General features: G+C 39.4%; 1 protein-coding gene across 12 annotated transcripts in view; it reads right to left on the reverse strand.

Moving 5' to 3' along the window:
- Positions 1-11,451: 11,451 nt before the first annotated feature.
- The window catches only part of SCOC (short coiled-coil protein), a 55,978-nt gene continuing 46,655 nt past the window's right edge, over positions 11,452-20,774 (reverse strand). For 3 of the 12 annotated variants that reach the window (XM_036998713.2, XM_073237026.1, XM_073237025.1), the window contains 3 exons: positions 14,812-14,883; positions 14,363-14,446; positions 11,452-12,996 (listed from right to left, as the gene is read on the reverse strand). In XM_036998713.2, the coding sequence (XP_036854608.1) occupies positions 12,854-12,996; positions 14,363-14,446; positions 14,812-14,883 (299 nt within the window). In that variant the 3' untranslated portion in view covers positions 11,452-12,853. The other 9 variants (XM_073237021.1, XM_073237029.1, XM_036998716.2 and 6 more) reach the window with 8 other exon arrangements.

Below are 20,774 nucleotides of genomic sequence, written 5' to 3' on the forward strand. Positions count from 1 at the left end.
CTCTTGCTTGACTGGGATCTCCAAATCCTGTCCTAGCTAATGGCAGATTTATTGCCATTAACAGGAAGACCAGCATCATTGGGTTCATTGCAGACCCTGAGAGAAAGAAGAGAGATATCCTCAGGAGGCGGGGGGCCTTCTGGGTCATCGTTGACATCAGTGAACTCCCCCTCCTTAGGGGGGTAATACTTGAAATCCCTTGCAGGGACCCAGATCAGCCTTTTTTCATTGGTCAGAAGGACACAGCCGAATCCCCTTCCAGCTGTAATGAGGGGGTCTGGGCCCCTCCATTCTCCAGTAAGGGGGTCCTTCCATCGGGCTCTAATCGTCTGATAAGTAACAGTTGTTGTCCAGTGCTTTTGGAAGGGCGAGAAGTGTTCACCTTTGGCAAAATTTAAAATATTTAGAGTAAATAATGCCATCTTTAGTTGATCATGGGGGGCAGTGTTCCCCCTTTTTGTTTTATTATTTGACATTTGAGGGTATGATTGTGTTTTTCCACAATTGCTTGTCCTTTAGGGTTATGAGGAATTCCAGTGGTATGGGAAATTTGCCATTTACTCAAGAATTCAGTGAAAGATTTACTAATAAAGCAGGGACCATTATTGGTTTTGATTTGATCTGGCAGGCCAAGAACAGCGAAGCACTGGAGAAAATGGCTTATGGCATGTTTAGATTTTTCTCCCATATGGGCTGTAGCCCAACAAGCATGGGAGAAGGTATCAACTGTTAGAAATATGTATTTAAGCTTCCCAAAAGGGGCAAAATGTGTGACATCAGTCTGCCAAAGGTTATTGGGCCTCAGGCTTCAAGGATTCACTCCGCCCTTTTGAAGCAGAGGAACCTGTAGAAAGGGCTGGCATGATTTACATGTTCTAATCTTTTTTAAGTCTCTGACAGGGACCTGAGGGAACTGATGGTGTAGTCCCCTCCAATAGTGTGTGTAAGTTGATGAAAAGAGGAGGCTTCCTGTACTGTGTAGGCTGAAGCTAGTTGGTCTGCAAGAGCATTGCCCCTCGACAAAAAGCTTGGCAAGTCCTGATGTCCTCTTAAATGTTGTACAAAAAGGGGAACGAGTCTCTGTTTTAACAAATGGCGGGCTTGAATCATCAAGGGAGTGATGGGATTATTGTCAAGTCTGATGTGAGGGCCCACAAAGTTGGGCAGTAGATTGACAACGTAAAGGCTATCAGAAAACAGATTAAGACAGCCTTGGATCTCAGACAGAGCTAAAACAATAGCATAAAGTTCCTTAAACGGGTGGAACCCTGTACCTCATGAAAGAGGGTTATGGCCAGAGGGCACTCACTTGTGCCTGGGGGAAACATTACCACAGAGGGTCCCCGCTTACCCCCGTCAGTAAAAACAGAGGGGAAAGAGGGGTCTGCCTCAGAGAGGAATATTTTAGGCGGCTGCCATGCCAACTGGCTAAAAGAACTTATCCACTTATAGGGACCATGGTGACAGTCCACTATCCCCGGAAAGCTTTCCATGGCCATTGCCAATCTGGAATTATTTCTCTGTAGCCACAAGAAATCATTGACCCGAAAAGGGATGATCAAAGAGTGGGGTTCACTTCCAAAAAGACGGACAGAAAGATCTCGTCCCTTGACAATGCAGTCGGCCGTTTGATCCATTATAGAGTACACTCGGGTGCCCCTCCCACAGATAGATGTATCCAATGTACGGGATCCCCCTTCTGAGCCAAAAGGGCAGTGAGGAGGGTCTCTCCCGCCATAATATAGAGGACCAGCGGCAAGTTTGGATCATATCTTTTTAAGGCAGCATTATCAATGGCATGTTGAACTTCTGTTAATGTATCTCTATGTATAGGGTTTAAAGTCACTGTTGAAGCTAGATCAAGGCCTTTTAATAGGTCGAAAAGAGGGATAAGATCAGCTGTGGTTATAGGAATCCAGGGCCTCATCCAATTGATTTCTCCCAGCAATTTCTGGAGCTGTGGTAGCGTATATGCGTCCTGAATACATAACTGAGGCTTAACAGGGGAGACAACATCTAATGTCAAAGTAATCCCCAAAATTTTAAAAGGAGCTATCTGCTGAACTTTATCTGGGGCAATTTGAAAGTTGTAGTTTTTGAGCAGGGAAAGGCACCTTTTAAAGAGGTAGTCTAATTTGTGGGAACAAATGGCCCCCAAGATAATACCATCCATATATATGTTTAAGAGTATGTCAGATTCCTCTCAGCTTGTTGCTGGCATTCCTCTTTATACAAAGCACACCACTTAATATAAAGGGGGACAGGGAGAACTGCCTGGGCAAGAGCCCTCCAGTCTGCAGCAGTGCATGGATGGTGAGCAAGTCCCTGGAGGATGGTCTCAGTCCAAGGAGCATTGGGGCCATCCTCAAGAATGGCCTTCTTTAATTCCTTAAGGTCACCTGGCTGCCAAGGGTACCAGGGGGCAGGGCAGTTACCTCCAGGATTAACATTGACTGGAAATAGCTGACATGGCCCTGGGTTAGGTTGTGGGTGGAACAATGGATTCTCTTGAGGTTGGCAGCCAATAGGAGAGCCTAAGTCCTTATCTGGGAGAGGAGCTGAAACCCCTGCCCATTGGTATGGGGGAAGGGGAGCTGATGGTGATTTGAAAGGGTTAGAAGGGGAACTAGCACCAGGAAGTGGTGGGTACAAGGGAGCCATGGATTTGGGAGGCTAGGGAGCGGCATCAAAAGGGTCGAGGTCGCCATTGCCATGATTCTCATCTGGCTCTTTATGGCTTTCTTGTCCTGCCAGCGGGGAATCAGCCTGAGGAAGGGGATCAGAATCTCCCCGGGAAGGGGCTCCCGACCCGGTGGTTTTCCTGTCGATTAAGTTCTTGGCAGCTGGCTTTGATGGCCGAGGAGGGAAGCAACTCTTAAGGGCTGCTAAAGTGGGGAAGGTCCCCAGAGGGGGGATATCACCCCGATTAACTTGGGCTTTGCGTACGAGTTGCTCCACCCTGTCTCAAGTTTCCCAGTCAAACAAATTACTAGCAGGCAGCCACAGGGCGACCTTAACTAAGGTCTCCCACCATTTAATAGCTTGGCTGTCAGAGAGCTCTAGGCCTCTACTTCAGAGGAGGACCCTAAGGGATTCAAGAGAGGGATCAGGCTTGGAAGAAGAATGTCCCATATTTTATGGGATTACACTTACCCGTAGTCCAATTAGCTCGTCAGCCAGCGAAGTTCCTTGTTCCTCACACGGGGCACCAGCTGTTGCTCTTCAGCAACAAGAAGGCGGGGGGACAAGCAGGACCAGCCTGTTATCCCTGGGGCTGAACGAGAGGGCAAGTGTCGGCGGCTTGGACACCCTCCCCTGAGACCCAGGGAAAAACAAAACCACACCAAGCCGGGGGATGTGTCAGCCTCAAGGGCGCAGTAAAACTCAGCTTTATTCCATCAGAGGCTTAGTTATATAGGGGAAGATAAGGAAGTAACAGAAATCAATGGGAATTGATTATCTCATCTGTCACTAGGGTCTTTAGGCAGGTTTCGGGTTAGGTGGGGACGCAGAGTTAGGGCCAAGAGTGCACACGCGGGAAGCTAGTTAGGCCATGAATGCGGAAGTAACGAGGGAGGATGGAAACCTCCAGTCTGTGGCCGTCACAGGCCTAAAAGAGGCAAAAGGTCCTAACAATATGAATTTTAGAACTATTTGCTCTAGTTGGTTGAAGAATATCATTGGTATTTTGATAGGGATTGCATTAAACCTGTAGATTGTTTTACGCAGGATGGCCATTTTGACACTATTAATTCTTCCGATCAGAGCACGGGATGTGTTTCCATTTATTGGTATCTTCTTTAATTTCTCTCATGACTGTCTTGTAATTTTCAGAGCATAGGTCTTTCAGTTCTTGGTTAGGTTTATTTCTAGGTATTTTATTGTTTTTTATGCAATTGTGCATGGAATTATTTTCCTGATTTCTTTCTGCTAGTTCATCATTAGTGTCTAGGAAAGCAACAGATTTCTGTGTATTAATTTTGTATCCTGCAACTTTGCTGAATTCAGATATTAGATCTAGTAGTTTTAGAGTGGATTCCTTAGGATTTTTTATGTACAATATCATGTCATCTGCAAACAGTGAGAGTTTCACTTCTTCCTTGCCAGTCTGGATGCCTTTTATTTCTTTGTGTTGTCTGAATGCCGTGACTAGGACATCCAGAACTATGTTAAATAAAAGTGGGGAGAGTGGGTTTCCTTGTCTTGTTCTCCATCTTAAGGGAAAGGCTTTCAGCTTCTCGCTGTTAAGTATCATCTTGGCTGTGGGTTTGTCATATATGGCCTTTATTATGTTGAGGTACTTGCCCTCTATACTCATTTTGTTGAAAGTTTTTATCATGAATGCATGTTGAATTTTGTGAAATGCTTTTTCAGCATCTATGGAGATGATCATATGTTTTTTTGTCCTTTTTGTTGATGTGGTAGATCATGATGATGGATTTTTGAATGTTGTACCATCCTTGCATCCCTGGGATGAATCCCACTTGATCATGATGGATGATCTTTTTGATGTATTTTTGAATTTCATTTGCTAATATTTTATTGAGTATTTTTACGTCTATGTTCATCATGGATATTGGTCTGTAATTTTCCTTTTTTGTGGTGTCTTTGCCTGGTTTTGGTATTACAGTGATGTTGGCCTTGTAGAATGAGTTTGGGTGTATTCCTTCCTCTTCTACTTTTTGGAAAACTTTCAGGAGGATGGGTATTAGGTCTTTACTAAATGTTTGATAAAATTCTGCAGTGAAACCATCTGGTCCAGCAGTTTTGTTCTTAGGTAGTTTTTTGATAACCAGTTCAATTTCCTTGCTGGTAATTGGTCTATTCAGATTCTCTGTTTCTTCCTGGGTCAGCCTTGGAATGTTGTATTTTTCTAGAGTTGCCCATTTCTTCTAGGTCATCCAGTTTGTTAGCATATGATTTTTTCATAATATTCTCTCATAATTCTTTGTATTTCTGTGGTGTCTGTAGTGATTTTTCCTTTCTCTTTTCTGATCTGTTTATGTGTGTAGACTCTCTTTTTTTCTTAATAAGTCTGTCTAGGAATTTATCTATTTTGTTTATTTTCTCGAAGATCCAGCTTCTGCTTTCATTGATTCTTTCTATTGTTTTATTCTTCTCAATTTTATTTATTTCTGCTCTAATCTTCATTATGTCCCTCCTTCTACTGACTCTGGGTCTCATTTGTTCTGCTTTTTCTAGTTTTGTTAATTGTGAGTTTAGACTGCTCATATGGGATTGTTCTTCTTTCCTGAGGTAGGCCTGTCTTGCAATATACTTCCCTCTTAGCACAGCTTCCGCTGCATCCCAGTATTTTGCAGTATTGAATTATTGTTGTCATTTGTCTCCATATATTGCTTGATCTCTGTTTTTATTTGGTCATTGGCCCATTGATTATTTTGGAGCATCTTATTAAGCCTCCATGTGTTTGTGGGCTTTCATTTTCTTTGTGTAATTTCTAGTTTCATACCCTTGTGATCTGAGAGGCTGGTTGGTATGATTTCCATATTTTTTTATTTACTGAGGCTCTTTTTGTGGCCTATTATATAATTTATTCTTGAAAAATTTCCATGTGCACTTGAGAAGAATGTGTATCCTGTTGCTTTTGGATGGAGTGTTCTGTCAATGTCTGTTAGGTCCATCTGTTCTAATACGTTGTTCAGTGCCTCTGTTTACTTATTTTCTGTCTGGTTGATCTGTCCTTTGGAGTGTGTGGTGTGTTGAAGTCTCCTAAAATGAATGCATTGCATTTATTTCCCCCTTTAATTATATTTGTATTTGTTTCACACATGTAGATGATCCTGTGCTGGGTGCATAGATATTTATAATCATTAAATCCTCTTGTTGGACTGACCCCTTTATCATTATATAATGTTCTTCTTTGTCTCTTGTCCTTCTTTGTCTCTTGTGACTTTCTTTGTTTTGAAGTCTGTTTTGTCTGATACAAGTACTGCAACTCCTGCTTTTTTTTCCCTATTAGTTGCATGAAATATCTTTTTCCATCCCTTTACTTTCAGTCTGTGTATGTCTTTCGGTTTGAAGTGAGTCTCTTTTAGGCAGAATATAGATTCATCTTGTTTTCTTATCCATTCAGTAACTCTATGTCTTTTGATTAGTCCATTCAGACCATTCACATTTAGGGTAATTATCGATAGGTATGTACTTATTGCCATTGCAGGCTTTAGATTTGTGGTTACCACAGGTTCAAGGGTAATTCCCTTACTATTTAACAGTCTAATTAACTCACTTAGTATGCTATTACAAATACAACTTAAAGGTTCTTTTTTTTCCCTCCTTTTTATTCCTCCTCCATTCTTTGTATGTTAGGTATCATATTCTGTACTCTTTATCTATCCCTTGACTTTGGGGGTAGTTGATTTGATTTTGCATCTGTTTAGTAATTAATTGTTCTACTTTTCTGTGGTTTGATTTCCCCTGGTGACAGCTATTTATCCTTATGAATACTTCCATCTATAGCCATCCCTCCAAAATGCACTCTAGAGGTAGTGTCTTGAAGTTAAATTCTCTCAGCTTTTTCTTATGTGAAAATTGTTTAATCCCCCCGTCAAATTTCAATGATAACCTTGTTGGGTAGAGTATTTCTTATTTTGAGGTCTTTGTTTTTCATTGCATTTGATATATCATGCCACCTCCTTCTGGCCTGTAAGGTTTCTGTTGAGAAATCTGATGGTAGCCTGATAGGTTTTCCTTTGTGTGTGGTATTTTTTCTGTCTATCTGTTTTTAAAAGTCTGTCTTTTTCCTTGATCTTTGCCACTTTAATTATTATATGTCTTGATGTTGTCTTCCTTGGTCCCTTGTGTTGGGAGATCTGTGCACCTCCATGGCCTGAGAGACTATCTCTCTTCCCCAGATTGGAGAATTTTTCAGCAATTACCTCCTCAGTGACACTTTCTATCCCTTGTTCTCTTCTTCTGGTACCCTTATAATGCAAATATTGTTCAGTTTGGATTGGTCACACAGTTCTCTCAATATTCTTTCATTTACAGAGATCCTTTCTTTCTCTCTGTGCCTCAGCTTTTTGTATTCCTCTTCTCTAATTTCTATTCCATTTACCGTCTCTTCTACTACATCTAACCTGCTTTTAAATCCTCCATTGAATGTTTCATTTCAGATGTGGAATTTATTAATGATTGAATCTATGTCCTAAATTCGTCCCTGAGTTCTTGAATATTTTTCTGTACCTCCATGAGAATATTTATGATTTTTATTTTGAACTCTCTTTCAGGAAGATTGGTGACTTCAGTTTCATTTGGCCCTTTTTCTGGGGTTTGTGAGATTTTGGTCTGAACCAGGTTCCTTTGGTGTTTCTTATTTCTATGTGGCGCCCTCTAGTGCCCAGAGGCTCTAGTGTCTGGGGCTTCTTACCCCCTGGAGTGAGAGGGGTCGCAGGGCAGTGCTGCTGGTGCCTGGGGGGAGAAATGAGCTGTTTCCTGCTTCCAGGCTGCAGTGCCTGTCCTCAGTGTCAGAGCCAGTGGGCCGAGCACACAGGTGTAAGCCTCTGTGCTTTGTGTCTCTAGCTATTGTAGGTGAGGCCTCCCTCTGGCTGGCATGACACCAGCGCAGTGACTGCCGGTTTGCAAGCCAGTCCCAGCAGGCCAGGAGGAAGGGGCAGCAGGCTGCATGTTACAGTGAGGGGCCTCGGAGCTGAGTAGCCAGCCAATGGTACAGAGCACCTGAAGCTTCTCAAAGCTCCCAACCTGCTGGGTAGAGCACACCAGACAACCCTGTCCACCTCTTCCTTCTTCCACACAGCAAGCTCCATGCAAACCCCACCCCTTCAGCAGCCCTCTCACTGCGAGGAAGCCTCTCAGACCGCCTGCCTTTCCTTTGTCCCAGAGCAGCCAGATGTGGATCCCTGTCCTCTACAAATGGCCATAACCTCAATCTCTCAAGCACTCTGCCTGTCCCAGCTCCCCAACCCCACCAACCTTCAGAGCACCACACAATGTAGATTGTGTTTCAAAGTAGATCTCTCTGGGTGTTCAGCAGTTCTAAGCTTCCACCTCCTACCCACTCCATTTCTCTTCCTCCTGCTGGTGAGTTGGGGTGAAGGGTTTGGGTCCCGGTGGATCAAGGCTTTGGTACATTACCCTGTTTTGTGATGTCTTCTCTGTTCTCCAGGTGTATGCAGTCTGGTGCAGCCTTCTTTCCTGTTGCTGTTTTAGGGTTAGTTGTATTAACTATTTTCATACTATATGTGGTTTTGGGAGGAGTTTTCTGTCTCACCTCTCTTGCCACCATCTTGAATCTAAATGGCCATTTTTCTATGGTTTAAAGTGAAATCAACTGAACCCTATTTTTCATATAGAGTACTTCAGAGGCCATTAGTGATTCTCCCAATTCTTAAATCATGTAATCATTCTCTGTTCTTTCATGATTAACAGGTGGTACTAACAGCTAAAGTAATCTGTAGTAATCTGCTGGTAATTTTTTATTCTATCAGCATTGAACTATAACTGAGGACAACCACTAGAGGGTCTTTATTTTAGAGAAAAACAAGACTATGGGCAAAGGCTTTACAATTCCAAAGAACTATGATCAATTTTGCCTTGCTTTGGGTCACAAAATTAATTTTAGTCTCTATAATTCACCCTTTCATGTTTGTTTTGGAAAAGGGACTAGATCAGAGGGAGGAGTAATGGGCAGGAAAAGAAAGGTACCATTATAAACTGGCTGAAGCTGCTTGCTCATGATTTTGGTTATATTTTTACAAACTTTTATTATGCATAGGTAATTCCAAAATACAAAAATCTCTTAAAATTGATCCGTTTGTTCGTTTGACACTAAAATTTATTTGATAGCCAAACCTGGCTACCTTGGCAGGCTTTTATATAGTCTTTATCACACTTAATATTAGACACATATTTTGCTATAAAAATGTTAAAAAAATTGATTACAGGTGCTGTCCCAAATCTTATTCATACTACTTATGAAATCTGAAACATTGCAAATTCAGAAACATAAGGCCCCAAGAGTTCCTCGTAAGTGATTGTGATCTATAGTAACTTGCTGTAAGTTCAAAGAGAATATAAAGAGGACAAATTTTGGATGAAATGCTAGTAAGTGTTGCATTGAGGGAAGCCCTACTGGAGTGGGTGGGGGACGGGGGGGTTCCCTGAGGAAAAGGTGTTTGCTTATTTTCCCTGCCAATCATCATTCCACCAGCAGTTAAAGCGAGTTAGTTTAAAGAAAAAATTATTCTGACACTTGCTAAAACGGTAAGGCAGACTTAGGACTATTGCAATAGGGGAAGAGATGCTTTGTTTGCTCTGAATACAGTAAGGATAGCAGGCGACTTACAGTGAGGAGTGGAGGGGTTGTGAATGGAAAATTACTGAGAGTTGACATCAAGGGTAGGGACATGCTTGCTAAACTGATTTAATAGGACTCTTGCTGGCAGCAGAGCAGGGTGGTCAGATATGGAGAATGGAGGAATTTTCTTTAAACTTGCCTAGAATTCTTGCTAAAACTGGACTAGGCAGGCTGAAGACAGAGCCTAAGATGAGGCCTAGTTGAAAAGAGGGCTCAGAAAAACGTAGCCGAAATTTGGTTGAGGAGTCTTTGTCAGAAGCCAGCAACTCCGTGTGCACAGTTTCCCACCTAAATTTCCAATATAGAAATTGATATCCTAAAGTGAGATGCTGTCATAACAAAAAAATGCTTGGTATTGATTTACCATGCATATGACACGCAAGTGGGGCATGTATTTTAGGTAACATATTGTCACCTACTGAGTTGATAGCTCTAGGAGCAATAGTTGGAAAAGCCAGAATGTGAAATTGATACATTTATCAAGGTATTACAAGACAGGACCTTACCAGTTCCCAAGCAGAGATGGAAGGGATAAATAAAGATTGGTATGAGGAACCTTACAGGATTAGAGAAAAGCCAATTGCTTCTTTACCATGAAAAGCAGAAAAGGCTCAAAACTGTTTTATTTTTGAGGTGTGAGAGGTGGAAAGGGAAGCCCAGTAAGACTTCTCTGCCAATTGTTAAGCCAAAGGAACCCAACTGTGCCATGTTACAATTTGGGTGTACATTCCCAGGGCAGACTTATTTTCAGCTGGTTGCAATGTAGCCTCTAGTAGAGGCAACGTCCTGTGAGGAACGCAAGTAAGCATGCTGTGAGCGTCTGTGGTAGGAAAGAGCTTGACTGTGGTTCCTGGCATGTGGAACTGGACAGAGAGAGACTAGATGGCTGTTTTTGAGGGAAATATACTGAGAGAAGTGTGAGCATGGCCTTCACAGTGTGCACCAAGCTTACACCAGCAAGAAGCGAACTGTTTTCACACTCCCATGAAGGGCACATTACCAACCTCTGCTTTAGACATGGCCATGATGGAAAATGGATGAGGAATAACTTTCCAGAGAGGGGAAGCCATTGAGGGCAATGAACAAGGGAGTCCCTTGCCAGAGATCAGAATCAAGAGCCGAATCAAGAAACATCTTCACCATAAAGAACAGAATCTTCACTGGATCTCTCAGGAGTATTCCACAATTGCTTTGAATATTTGTTTCCCTTTATTCCATTTTCCAAACTGGGAGTTTTTATTTGGGTATACTGACCCTACTACACCATTATAAATGGAAAGAGGCAAGGGTGAGAGCAAGTAATCTGGCCATCAGTTTAAAGGTTGCCAGACCATTAGAAGCCACATCTACAACTGATGGACCTTGATAGAGATCCTAGATTTTGAGCTGAATCAGTCACTGAGAATTTGGGGTTGAGTGTGTTTAATGTGTGGGAAGGTTATGCACAATACTTAATAATAAGAGAAGAGGCCTGTCACTGAAGCTGTTAGCTGCCACCAAATTCTCTATCTGCTTTTATAGTAATGAAGTTATAGCTGGAATATGGCTTCCAGCCAGTGACTATTTCTTTTGCATCTGGATGTAACTAAGTCTCCACACTACTGGAATATGAAAAAACATGAGCCTTATCAGGCAGGCCCAACCCTTAATAAATCCTTGCATATGTACCCCATGTGCTTTCTCTGTCAATTAGAATGGTGATAATTAGAGTGACTTGAAAGCCATGGTTGAAAATAGCAGGGTCATCCTCAGTTCAAGTTCCTGAATGATGTGGAACAAAGTCTTCTAGCTTGCAGTGCTCACCTCAGAACCATTAGTTGGGAGAGAAACTATTATTTTATATTCTTTATCACTGCATCGCATTATGGGAGCTGAGCCTAACCTAAAAATTGTGAACACCTTTCTCCTGGCAATCTTGCATCCTTCTTTAGATTTTTTGCTTTAATTTTTTTAATGTACAATATCCTGTAACATTTAATAGAAAAAATACTGTGTCCCTAAACATCCAGTAACTGGTAAAGATATGCTACTTATGTTGTGGCTTGAAAGTCCTGGCTAGCGTCACTACAGCACTATATACCCAGTTACCTAGCAACTACATCAAAACATACACAATCTCTGAAACAGTATTTTATTAAACAGCAAAGCAAACTTGCAATACAATCTTAAATGTTTGTGAATTAGGTCACAAAAGGGACACAAAATGTTTGCAGTATTATTATTATATATTCATACAGCTAAAGTCATTCATTGAATCTTACACCAATACAAACATGATTAGTCCATGATTAAAAGTAGCCCAAATCTACATTAGTGGATCTTTTTAGCATTATTTCTGATACTAAGTTTCTTACCAAATGGAACCTACAAACTAAAATTTTTAAAATTGTTAAAGAATGATTAAAACTCTGCAAAGTAGGTGGATTTACAGAAAATTCTGAGAGAAGTAGCAAGATAAAATACTGAGGAAGTATCAATTAGACTACATGTAAAACTCTCCTATTTTATTCAGGATTCAATACTAATACACTCAAGGGATTTTGCAAAAGTTGATCTGCTGGGTATTACAAATAAGTCTTGAGACCAAACTCTATAATCTAGATATGGTTTATATAAAGTTAATCAAACTTCATCCACTTTCACACATATTCTTCAAAAGATCTAATTTGTGCTAAAGATAACACGGATCTGGAGTAAAAACATTTGGAATTGGTCATTGCTGTATACGAAGTACTTTTTCCATCCTATTTCTATTTTTCCTTAAAATTTTCTATTTCACACACACACACAACCAGAACTTTTCAGATACCAAATGGCTTATTTTGTGCAAAAAGGTTTTTAACAAATCTTCTCAATTTCACAATTCAGTTTCAAAGAAAAAAAATTAATTTTTATAGCCTCTGTTTTCAGTTGATTGAAGAGAAATTAACAATCCTATCTTACAACTAAATACAAATAAGCCCTAACTGAGAAAGTATTTCGGTTAAGTTTCAACAATTATGGTTCAGTTGACTTTCATAGATGATTAACTACTGAAATTACTTTTACAATGTGAAAGAATTATTTTCCTTAGAAGGGAGATGGGAAGGAAGAAACAAACGGAGAAGAGGCACAAAATGGTGGACAGGGTACATAAAGCTATGCATTCAGTACATGATTTTGGTCACTTTTTCACAACATGGTGATTATTTTCTTGTATCTCTTACTATGCCTATAATAAATGACAGTGTTAAACTTATAATTCAAAGAAAATTCAGTAAAACATTCATTTTCAAGTTTCATAAATATATGCATTTCTAATTATAAAGACTCTACAATACATTTGCACATTTTCATGGACTAACATAATACACAAACTCATGGAAGTTTTCTGTTATGCTCTAATTTTGTCTAATCTGACATAACCTTCATAAATACTCAATGAAGCCACAAATAAAAGTACTCTCTAACTTTTGGAACCTATCCAAATTTTAAAGAAAAAAGCAGCAGTAATTCCATTAAACAAGGGTTATCAATCCCTTACTTTCTTTTGCTTTTTGTGTCAGTTGTTTGAAAAACACTAGAAGCTGACATGAGGTTTTCTATATACTGTCCAAGAACTTGGTTTTCTGATTTTAGCTTTAGATTTTCTTCCTTAACTGCATCTACTCTTGCAGAGAGATCTATATTAAAAATAAAAGAGTCCATTATCAATAAAATGACAGCATTATTATTCCATTTTATAAAATGCTTAAAATTCATGCAAAAGTAACAATCCTTAAATTTTGTTTTCAAATTCAGATTAGAAGTGGAAGTAGTGCAATATCCAGAATTCTTGGTATTTCACATTAGACTACACGTTATTCTTTGTAAACAGCATTTACGTTGAGTAGTTAATTCTTAAAATAGTATTTTTTTAAATATTAACTTGGCTTTCAGAACGTGAACTTTGTGTCTTAACATAAAATAATGATGTATTTACTAGGAATGTGTAAGAAAATGTAGTAGGTGAACACAACTGAACTTACATATTGGATATAGAAGTCAGTTTCCAAGCAACCGAACACTTTGTATTTTTACATTAGCAAGAAATTCAAAAGACACAGTTATCTCCCTTCATTCATTTAACCACTAAGTACCAGGTGCCCTCTAAGAGCCAGGCACTGTTCTAGGGACAACAGTAATAAAAATGAAAATCCCTGCCTTCACAGAAACTTAGATTCTAGCATGCATGTAGGAACCCTGAAGAAAAATTAGGGGTTTCAGAGTAAGAGTCAGAAGAAAAAGAAAGGAAAGGGTCCTAGGAGGTAAAAGGCAAGTTGTCCTTTTATACAGTATATAGTCAGAGTTACTTTGATAATGGGAATTTGACTGGAGACTTAAAAGGGAAGTGAGGGAATCAATGTAATATATAGATATATACATAACTAAGGGTAAAAGATTCAAACAGAAGGGAACAGCAACCATTAAGACACTGAAAAGAACAGCAAGGAGGGCAGAGTGAGCCATGACTCTGAGAGGCAAAAGAAAGTAAGACTTCTGGAGAGTAACCTGGCTTTTATTAACTGAAATAGGAAGCCACTACAGTGATATGATCTGCTAACTCTGGTGTCAAAAACACAAAAACCCTCTTCATTGCATAAAAACCAAATAAATATGTTTCAGTGGAGTATTAATTTTATGAAAGATATTTGGAAAATGAAAAACTTGGATCAATTCTCTAAGGCTAATACATTGTTTTTACTTTAGTAAAGCTTTTTTTAGTGAACTGAGTAACAATGCAAGGGTGTTTAAAAGAGGCTCTTGTGTACTCAACAGCACTATGTTAACCTAAACAAGGGAAGCATAAGAACACTATTTGACTTTCTTGTTGAAGCATACCAGCTCTTTAAAATCACCAGCCAAAGCTACAGGCTGGACGGGTACTGAGATGGACTGTGAGGTGTACACTTTTTTAAATTGTGCACACTAATAAAATGTAGCAACATAAACACTTATAATTTCAATCAATTGGATGTTATTCAAGAAAACTACAAAATGTAAGCTAACCTTCAAGTGTGTGTTGGAGTTCCAACACTTGGTTAATAAGTCGTGTTTTTTCCTCCAGTTCCACCTGATTTTCAGCATCAACTGCTGTAATGAAAAGTTTCAAATTTACTATTAGGTACCATTTTTGTAGAGTAGTACTTAAAAATATGCAAAATGTTTTATATTCATTATCTTACTTGATTTATACAAAAACCTTGTGAGGCAAAAAGTTATATCCCTACATTGCAAATAAGGACACTGAGGTAAATATAAAATGTTTTGCCAACATCTCAGTTAAGGAATGGAAGCTGCCTTAAATCCTTTCTAGAACTAGATGGGATACAAATAACTTTAAGTTAAAAAGTGAAATCCACATCTTCAAATACTGCTTCTCTGTTCTTTCCACTGCTTAATAAAGCAAAAGCATCCACAAAACCAGGACCATACAAAAAGGAAAATAAAGAACATACCATCCATGTCAGCATTCATCATCTTAGGTAACAAACTTTTGGGCCTTGGATACAAAATCCTTGATGAATGTTCTGCAATAAGGAAAGTTACAAACACAGACTTACATAACAAAAAAATATAAGCTTGCTCTTCAAAAGAAAATTAAGTGACCCAATAGGACACTTCCACATGCTTTACTGTTTCTAAGAATAAAATTAACTCCCAATGGGTAAATAAGCAAAGGATATGTAAAAATAGTTTACAAAGAGAAGTATTAAGTACACAAGAGAAAATGATTTAGTAATCAAAAGAAATACAAACTAAATACCACTGTACATTTATTAATTTTTTAAAGAAGACACTGTTCAATGCTGGCAAAGTTATGAAAAAACAAATACAAAGCATTGGACACAAATGTTAAATATGTAATATTTTTGGAAAGCAGTATGGTAATTAACATGAATCATAAAAACATTTAAATATTTTTTTACACTAAATAATTTTACTCTTGGAAATTTAGCCCAAGGAAAATTTCCAAGGAGGAAAAATTTTGTACACAAAATCTTCACTTCAATCTTATTTACAACCCACTAAATTAGAAACATAAGCTGTCCATTCAGTATGGTAAATTATTGCAGTTTCTAATCCAGCTGGCTACTGAAATTAATTATAATGACTTTAATAACATGGAAGAATGTTTTACAAAATTGTACATTCTGTCAATTACATAAAATATACATAAATATGGATAAAGAGAATACAGCAAAATGAAAAAAGCTCCTACATTAAGGATGATGGTAGGGATGAAGAGAGATGCCTTTAAAAATGTTCTTCATTACTAAAGAATTGTTTTATATATACTGTTTAATACTTTCAATAAAATTTTATTAAAAAAAGAAATACTAAGTCTAAAATACTAATATGGAATAAATAAAAATGTTCACTTGTCACCTTCTGGTTATGGTTAAAACAGATTAACTAGGATGTAAATAAGTAAATAAATACTAAGTTTCTATAAAAGGCTCCAAAATATGAGAGCACAATATTCCTGTGAAATATGTTCTCTCTATTGCTAACATTCATTTCATTCAATATGCTCAAAATTTATTAAACAATGCTACCAGATTATTACTGAAAACAGGTTTATTAACCAATCAACTCACTGAAGCAACTTAGACCTGTCAATATTGTAGCTCTTTCAGTAAGTATTTATTGAAATGCTATATTTACTGAATACCTACTATACCCAGGCATTGTTATGTCTCCATGTGCTAAACAATGGAACCCAAAACTACTGAACAAGGATGTCTACATTTTAGAACCAGAATCACAATCAAAACTTACCAGTATTGTATATTCTCCCACAGCTTCAATTAACTGTGTGACACTTTTGATACTAGCATGACAAGAAAACAGAATGCTCAGTGTATATATTAGAAACTACCTCTCAAGATATTACGTATCAGTCTAAAAAGATATTAAACATCTCTTACACAGCATTATTAAATTAACTAGCTACAAATGGTATAAAATTAGTGCTTAATCTACTCCAAGTCTTCCAGCATCTTTCCACTTATCCAGCATTACAGCTGCTCTCCCTCATATCTTTTTCACATGGTTTTAATTGAGGTTCTTTGTACTTCACAGATAGTATATATGCATTGGTACATCTATATAAATCCAAGTAGATGGATTACTAAAAATCTTTTTCAATTTTTTTAAGGTGTTCAACCTATTGCAATATTTGAGGACCACACTTCAAAAATTATTCCTCTCCATTTAATCAACATGTCTGTTTATAAATAAAAAGGAAGAGTGTAGCAGTGAAAACTTTGACACTTTCCTGAAAGAAGAATACTTTTAATATCACTTCAACCAATGACCTAGCTAAAGTAGGTCTGGGAGGGATGACAGAGGCAAGAGCCAAAAGCAAAAGTAAATAGTCTGGAGAGAACTCAACAATAGCAGACTGCTACTTGGCTATTTCCCCTGCTAAATAATATATACAAGTGCTTCAAATTTCTAATATTTGCTGTTCCTAAGAAAACAGCTAAATCAAAATTTTCATAGCAGCTGAGAAGAGTTATAAGATATACAAGCCTAAACAACAGATAATCATGAAATCAATGTACCTGATTTTGAAACTGGATACAATATAGGGATGGGGTATACTTCTTTTGCGTATGTTTCAGTCTAATACTAAAATTAAACCAAAAGTCTTCTATGAAAGCAAAGTACTCCAGAATGATCAATGTAGTAGGTAATGAAAAAGAAGTCAATTTCTGAAATTTTGGCTACATCTAAGCCAAAGAACAGAAAATCTATGCCTGGCATATCAACAGTTTAACTTCATGTGGAAAAAAAAGAAAAATGCGGTGAAGGGGGCTTATCAGAGGAGAATTACTCTCAGAGAAATACACTCAAGATTGGGGTGGAAGCAAGCACACAGAAGCTGGGCACTAGGGCAGTGCTATAGGATATACCACACAATCCAAGAGAGCATTACTCACGCCATCATCTACGTAAGACTGCAACCTGAGGGTTTAGAGTAAAAAACCAGCCCTGTGTAAAAGGGCGTTACTCTTTAATAAAGCAGACCAGAGCATAACTGGCTATCTCTGCACAACAAAGCAGTTTTCTCTTATTGTGGTATAATTAAATAGACTGACCTCAAAATGTTACTCTCTATAAATTCAGTCTTTCAGGAAATTTAGAGTAATAAACTGGTTTATTTTATAAATGGAATCAAAAGATTCATTGAGCTCTTTATATGCAAGTATTTTAGCCATGGGCTTTATTTTCTTTCAAAATAAGATCAATCCTCATCCTCAAATTTCACAATGTCTGTATTAGCATGGTACTAGTCATAATATGCACTCCATTAAGGTTTTCAACTATAAAAACCTCTTTTTCATCTATAGTTTGCTATTGTATCAATCCAATTCCATGTCAAATGTGGTCTTTCATCAAGCTCATTTTCAATTCCTGCTCCTACACATAAACACAAGTCTGACATGGAAAGAATGAATCCAGACCAGTGTCTCAAGTGTGGGGACCTTATAATGAATGTGGGATGCTAAGGCTGACCTGTTTATCCTAAATCTGCCTTAGCTCTGAAATGGACATGGTTCTCTGAGATTTTTCAATTGTGAACTGAACTTAGGTCAAATCATAAAAACTTTTCTCAAATAGTATATTTTGGTGCCTATCTTCATCTAGCCCTGGTCAGTGGAAGAGAATCTAGAATTCCTATGATAATTTAAGTCCAGGAAGCAGACGGTATGAAGAGAACAAAGATCAGGATGAGTGGCGTACCTTAGGACAGAACCCTTTTCGAGTTCGCATGTGTAACTGTGACCAAGGACTATTACTTTACCTAAAACACTCCTACATTTTACAGTACCACATCACAGTGAATAAGAACATGAATTTAGACTACCTGGCCTCAAATCCTAGCTCTGCTATTTATAAGCTCCGGAACCTTGGGCAAGGATAACATCTCAGCCTATTTCCTCTTGTAAATGAGAACAGCAATAGTATGTGCCTTGTAGTCTTACTGTGAGAATTTAATGAATTTACCTATGATGTACTTGCAACAGTACCCAGTACCTTAAGTATTCAATCATGTTAGCTATTACCTTCTCTCCCTTTTAGCTCTAATTCAGGATACAAAAAGATTTTAAGAAAAATCATCTGCTCCAACTGCCTCCCTTTACAAAAAAAACCAACGCCAATGATAATGATGGCTTACCCAAGATCCAAGTAGTTACTGACAGAGCCAAGACTAGAGCTAAAGTCCCAGTCTACTTTTTCCCATCATACCACCACAGGTATGTTCACATCTGAGACTTCTAAAATTTTAAGACTTTTTCCTTATATCTGTCTAACCTTAACCACCCAACCTTTCTGCATCTAAAACTGATTTTCATCATGCCGTTCACTTACTACTTAACTAGTAAGACTACTAAAATTATGTCACTGTGCATTAATATACTAAATGCTTTACATATATTATGAGTTCATCAAATCAACAGGACATTGCAGTTTACAAATGCGGACACTGGATCTCAGAAAGACTATGTATCTTGCTTTAGATTTCATAGCCAAAGTCTGTATCAGGAATTTGCACTCAGGTCTAACTCTAAAGTCCCTGCTTTTTCCATTATGCAACGTTAAGAAACTTTAATACAGCACTAAATTAAGTTTGCTAAACATTTTGCAACCCTTGATGTCCAATTACTTTTTATATTTCCACAAACTAAGCAACTCAATATATTTCATTTCCCTCGAGCTGCATCAATTTTCAACATAATTTGTTCAGATCTGTTCAAATTCTGACTTGTTCTGGTTAGATAAATCCAGTTTCAAATTCCACAAGATTAAAGAACGGTTTGCCCAAATGAGTATTTGAACATAAACTAGAACCCCAAAGAGTGACCAGCTACAACGTTAATCAATGAGTACAGATAGACTAACAGGCACAGGTGCAGATCCTCGGGTAGATACGGTGCTGGGAACAAGCAGAGCATGTCCTTGATAATTACGTCACCGTACTAGAATGATACATTGTATACCACAAGTCCTGCCTTTCAAGAATGTATTCTCTTTCTCCTTTCTAGTCGTCAACTCCTCAAAACTTGCTTAGCAGGATCCTGCGAAAAGCCCGCGCAGAAACTAACCAGGCAGCTGCCGTCAGCGCCTGGAAAGATATCGCCGGCCCGTATCTTACCGCTCCCTCGCTCACCAGCCTCCCCGCGGCCACACTCGGCGGCCTTTTCCCATCTCCTGAGCTCTGGGCACAGCAGCGGCGGGCGAGGCCAGGCGTGCCAGGCCCCAGCCCACCCAACGTCTTTCCCGCAGCCGTTTCAGGGCCGGCGGTGGACAACTGCCTTCGACTCAGCAACGGCGGGAAAATGCGGCAGGACGTCCGCGTTTAGGGACCAACTACAGGCGGCCCCTCCCCACAGGAACCTCGGGACCAACAATGAGAAGATGAGAAAAAAGGGTTGCGCAGGGGTTTTGGAGGGCGCCAGGCCTCAGCCGCGCGCCCGAGAGCCAGGCCCGAACCCGCTTTTCCCGGGCGCCCGCTGCCCCGGGCCGAGTAGGCCTGTCCCGCCCTTCAGGCCCGGTTCGGGCCAGGCTCTTTGCTGCCACCACGGCCCTCACCTGCAGTCCCTGAGGCCGGGAGTGGGAGGGGACGGGAGAACGCCTCGGACCGGTCACCTGGACGGACAGACACAAGCAGCTCCGCCCACGGAGCGTGCGCCGAGACGGGACACCCGCCAATCCCCAAGCCAGAAGACACGCCTGCGCACTAGCCGCCCTACACCCACTCGCCCTCGGAGCCCCGGCGTCCACCTTTCGCCGTAACAAAAGGACATGGGCATCCAATCACGATTCAGGTCGACGTGGGCGGGTTCGGGAAGGGCAAGAGCCAATGACCGTGTAGAAGCGACGGTAAGCGTGAGAAAGCCAACACCAGCGGAGTCTTTTGTCAAGTCTCAGCGGGAGCCTGATAATTGGGGTGAGAAATTCAGTACGGGAAATTCTGATAGCTGTCAGGAAAGTGATTGGTAAAACCAAAATCTGAGCGAGAGAGAAATCATTCAAATTTAAGAAAAGGACATTTGTGGACATTACATAAAGCCAATGCAATACCAATTTTAAAAGCAGACTTCTCCGTATTTTATTATTTCCCAAATCGGAAAAAGTGTACCTCTTGGGAATTGTTCCTTTCTGCATCCTCCCAACCTATTACTAAATACCGAGTGCATTTGATCCCTTAATAATATTTACAACTGAGAAAATATCTTAATAGTACATTTATAGCCTTTTAGCTTATTTTATTCCCAGTTTGATCCTTACTGCAACCCACAGAAAGAAACTGAAGCTTAAGGGTAAATAAATGTCTTGCTCAGGTCATTCACGCCGTGTGAAATGCTATGTGCCAGGCTTTGGGATGTAGTGAATCAGGCTTGATACC

The sequence above is a fragment of the Manis javanica genome, chromosome 5, assembly GCF_040802235.1.
Source record: "Manis javanica isolate MJ-LG chromosome 5, MJ_LKY, whole genome shotgun sequence".
NCBI lineage: Eukaryota > Metazoa > Chordata > Mammalia > Pholidota > Manidae > Manis > Manis javanica.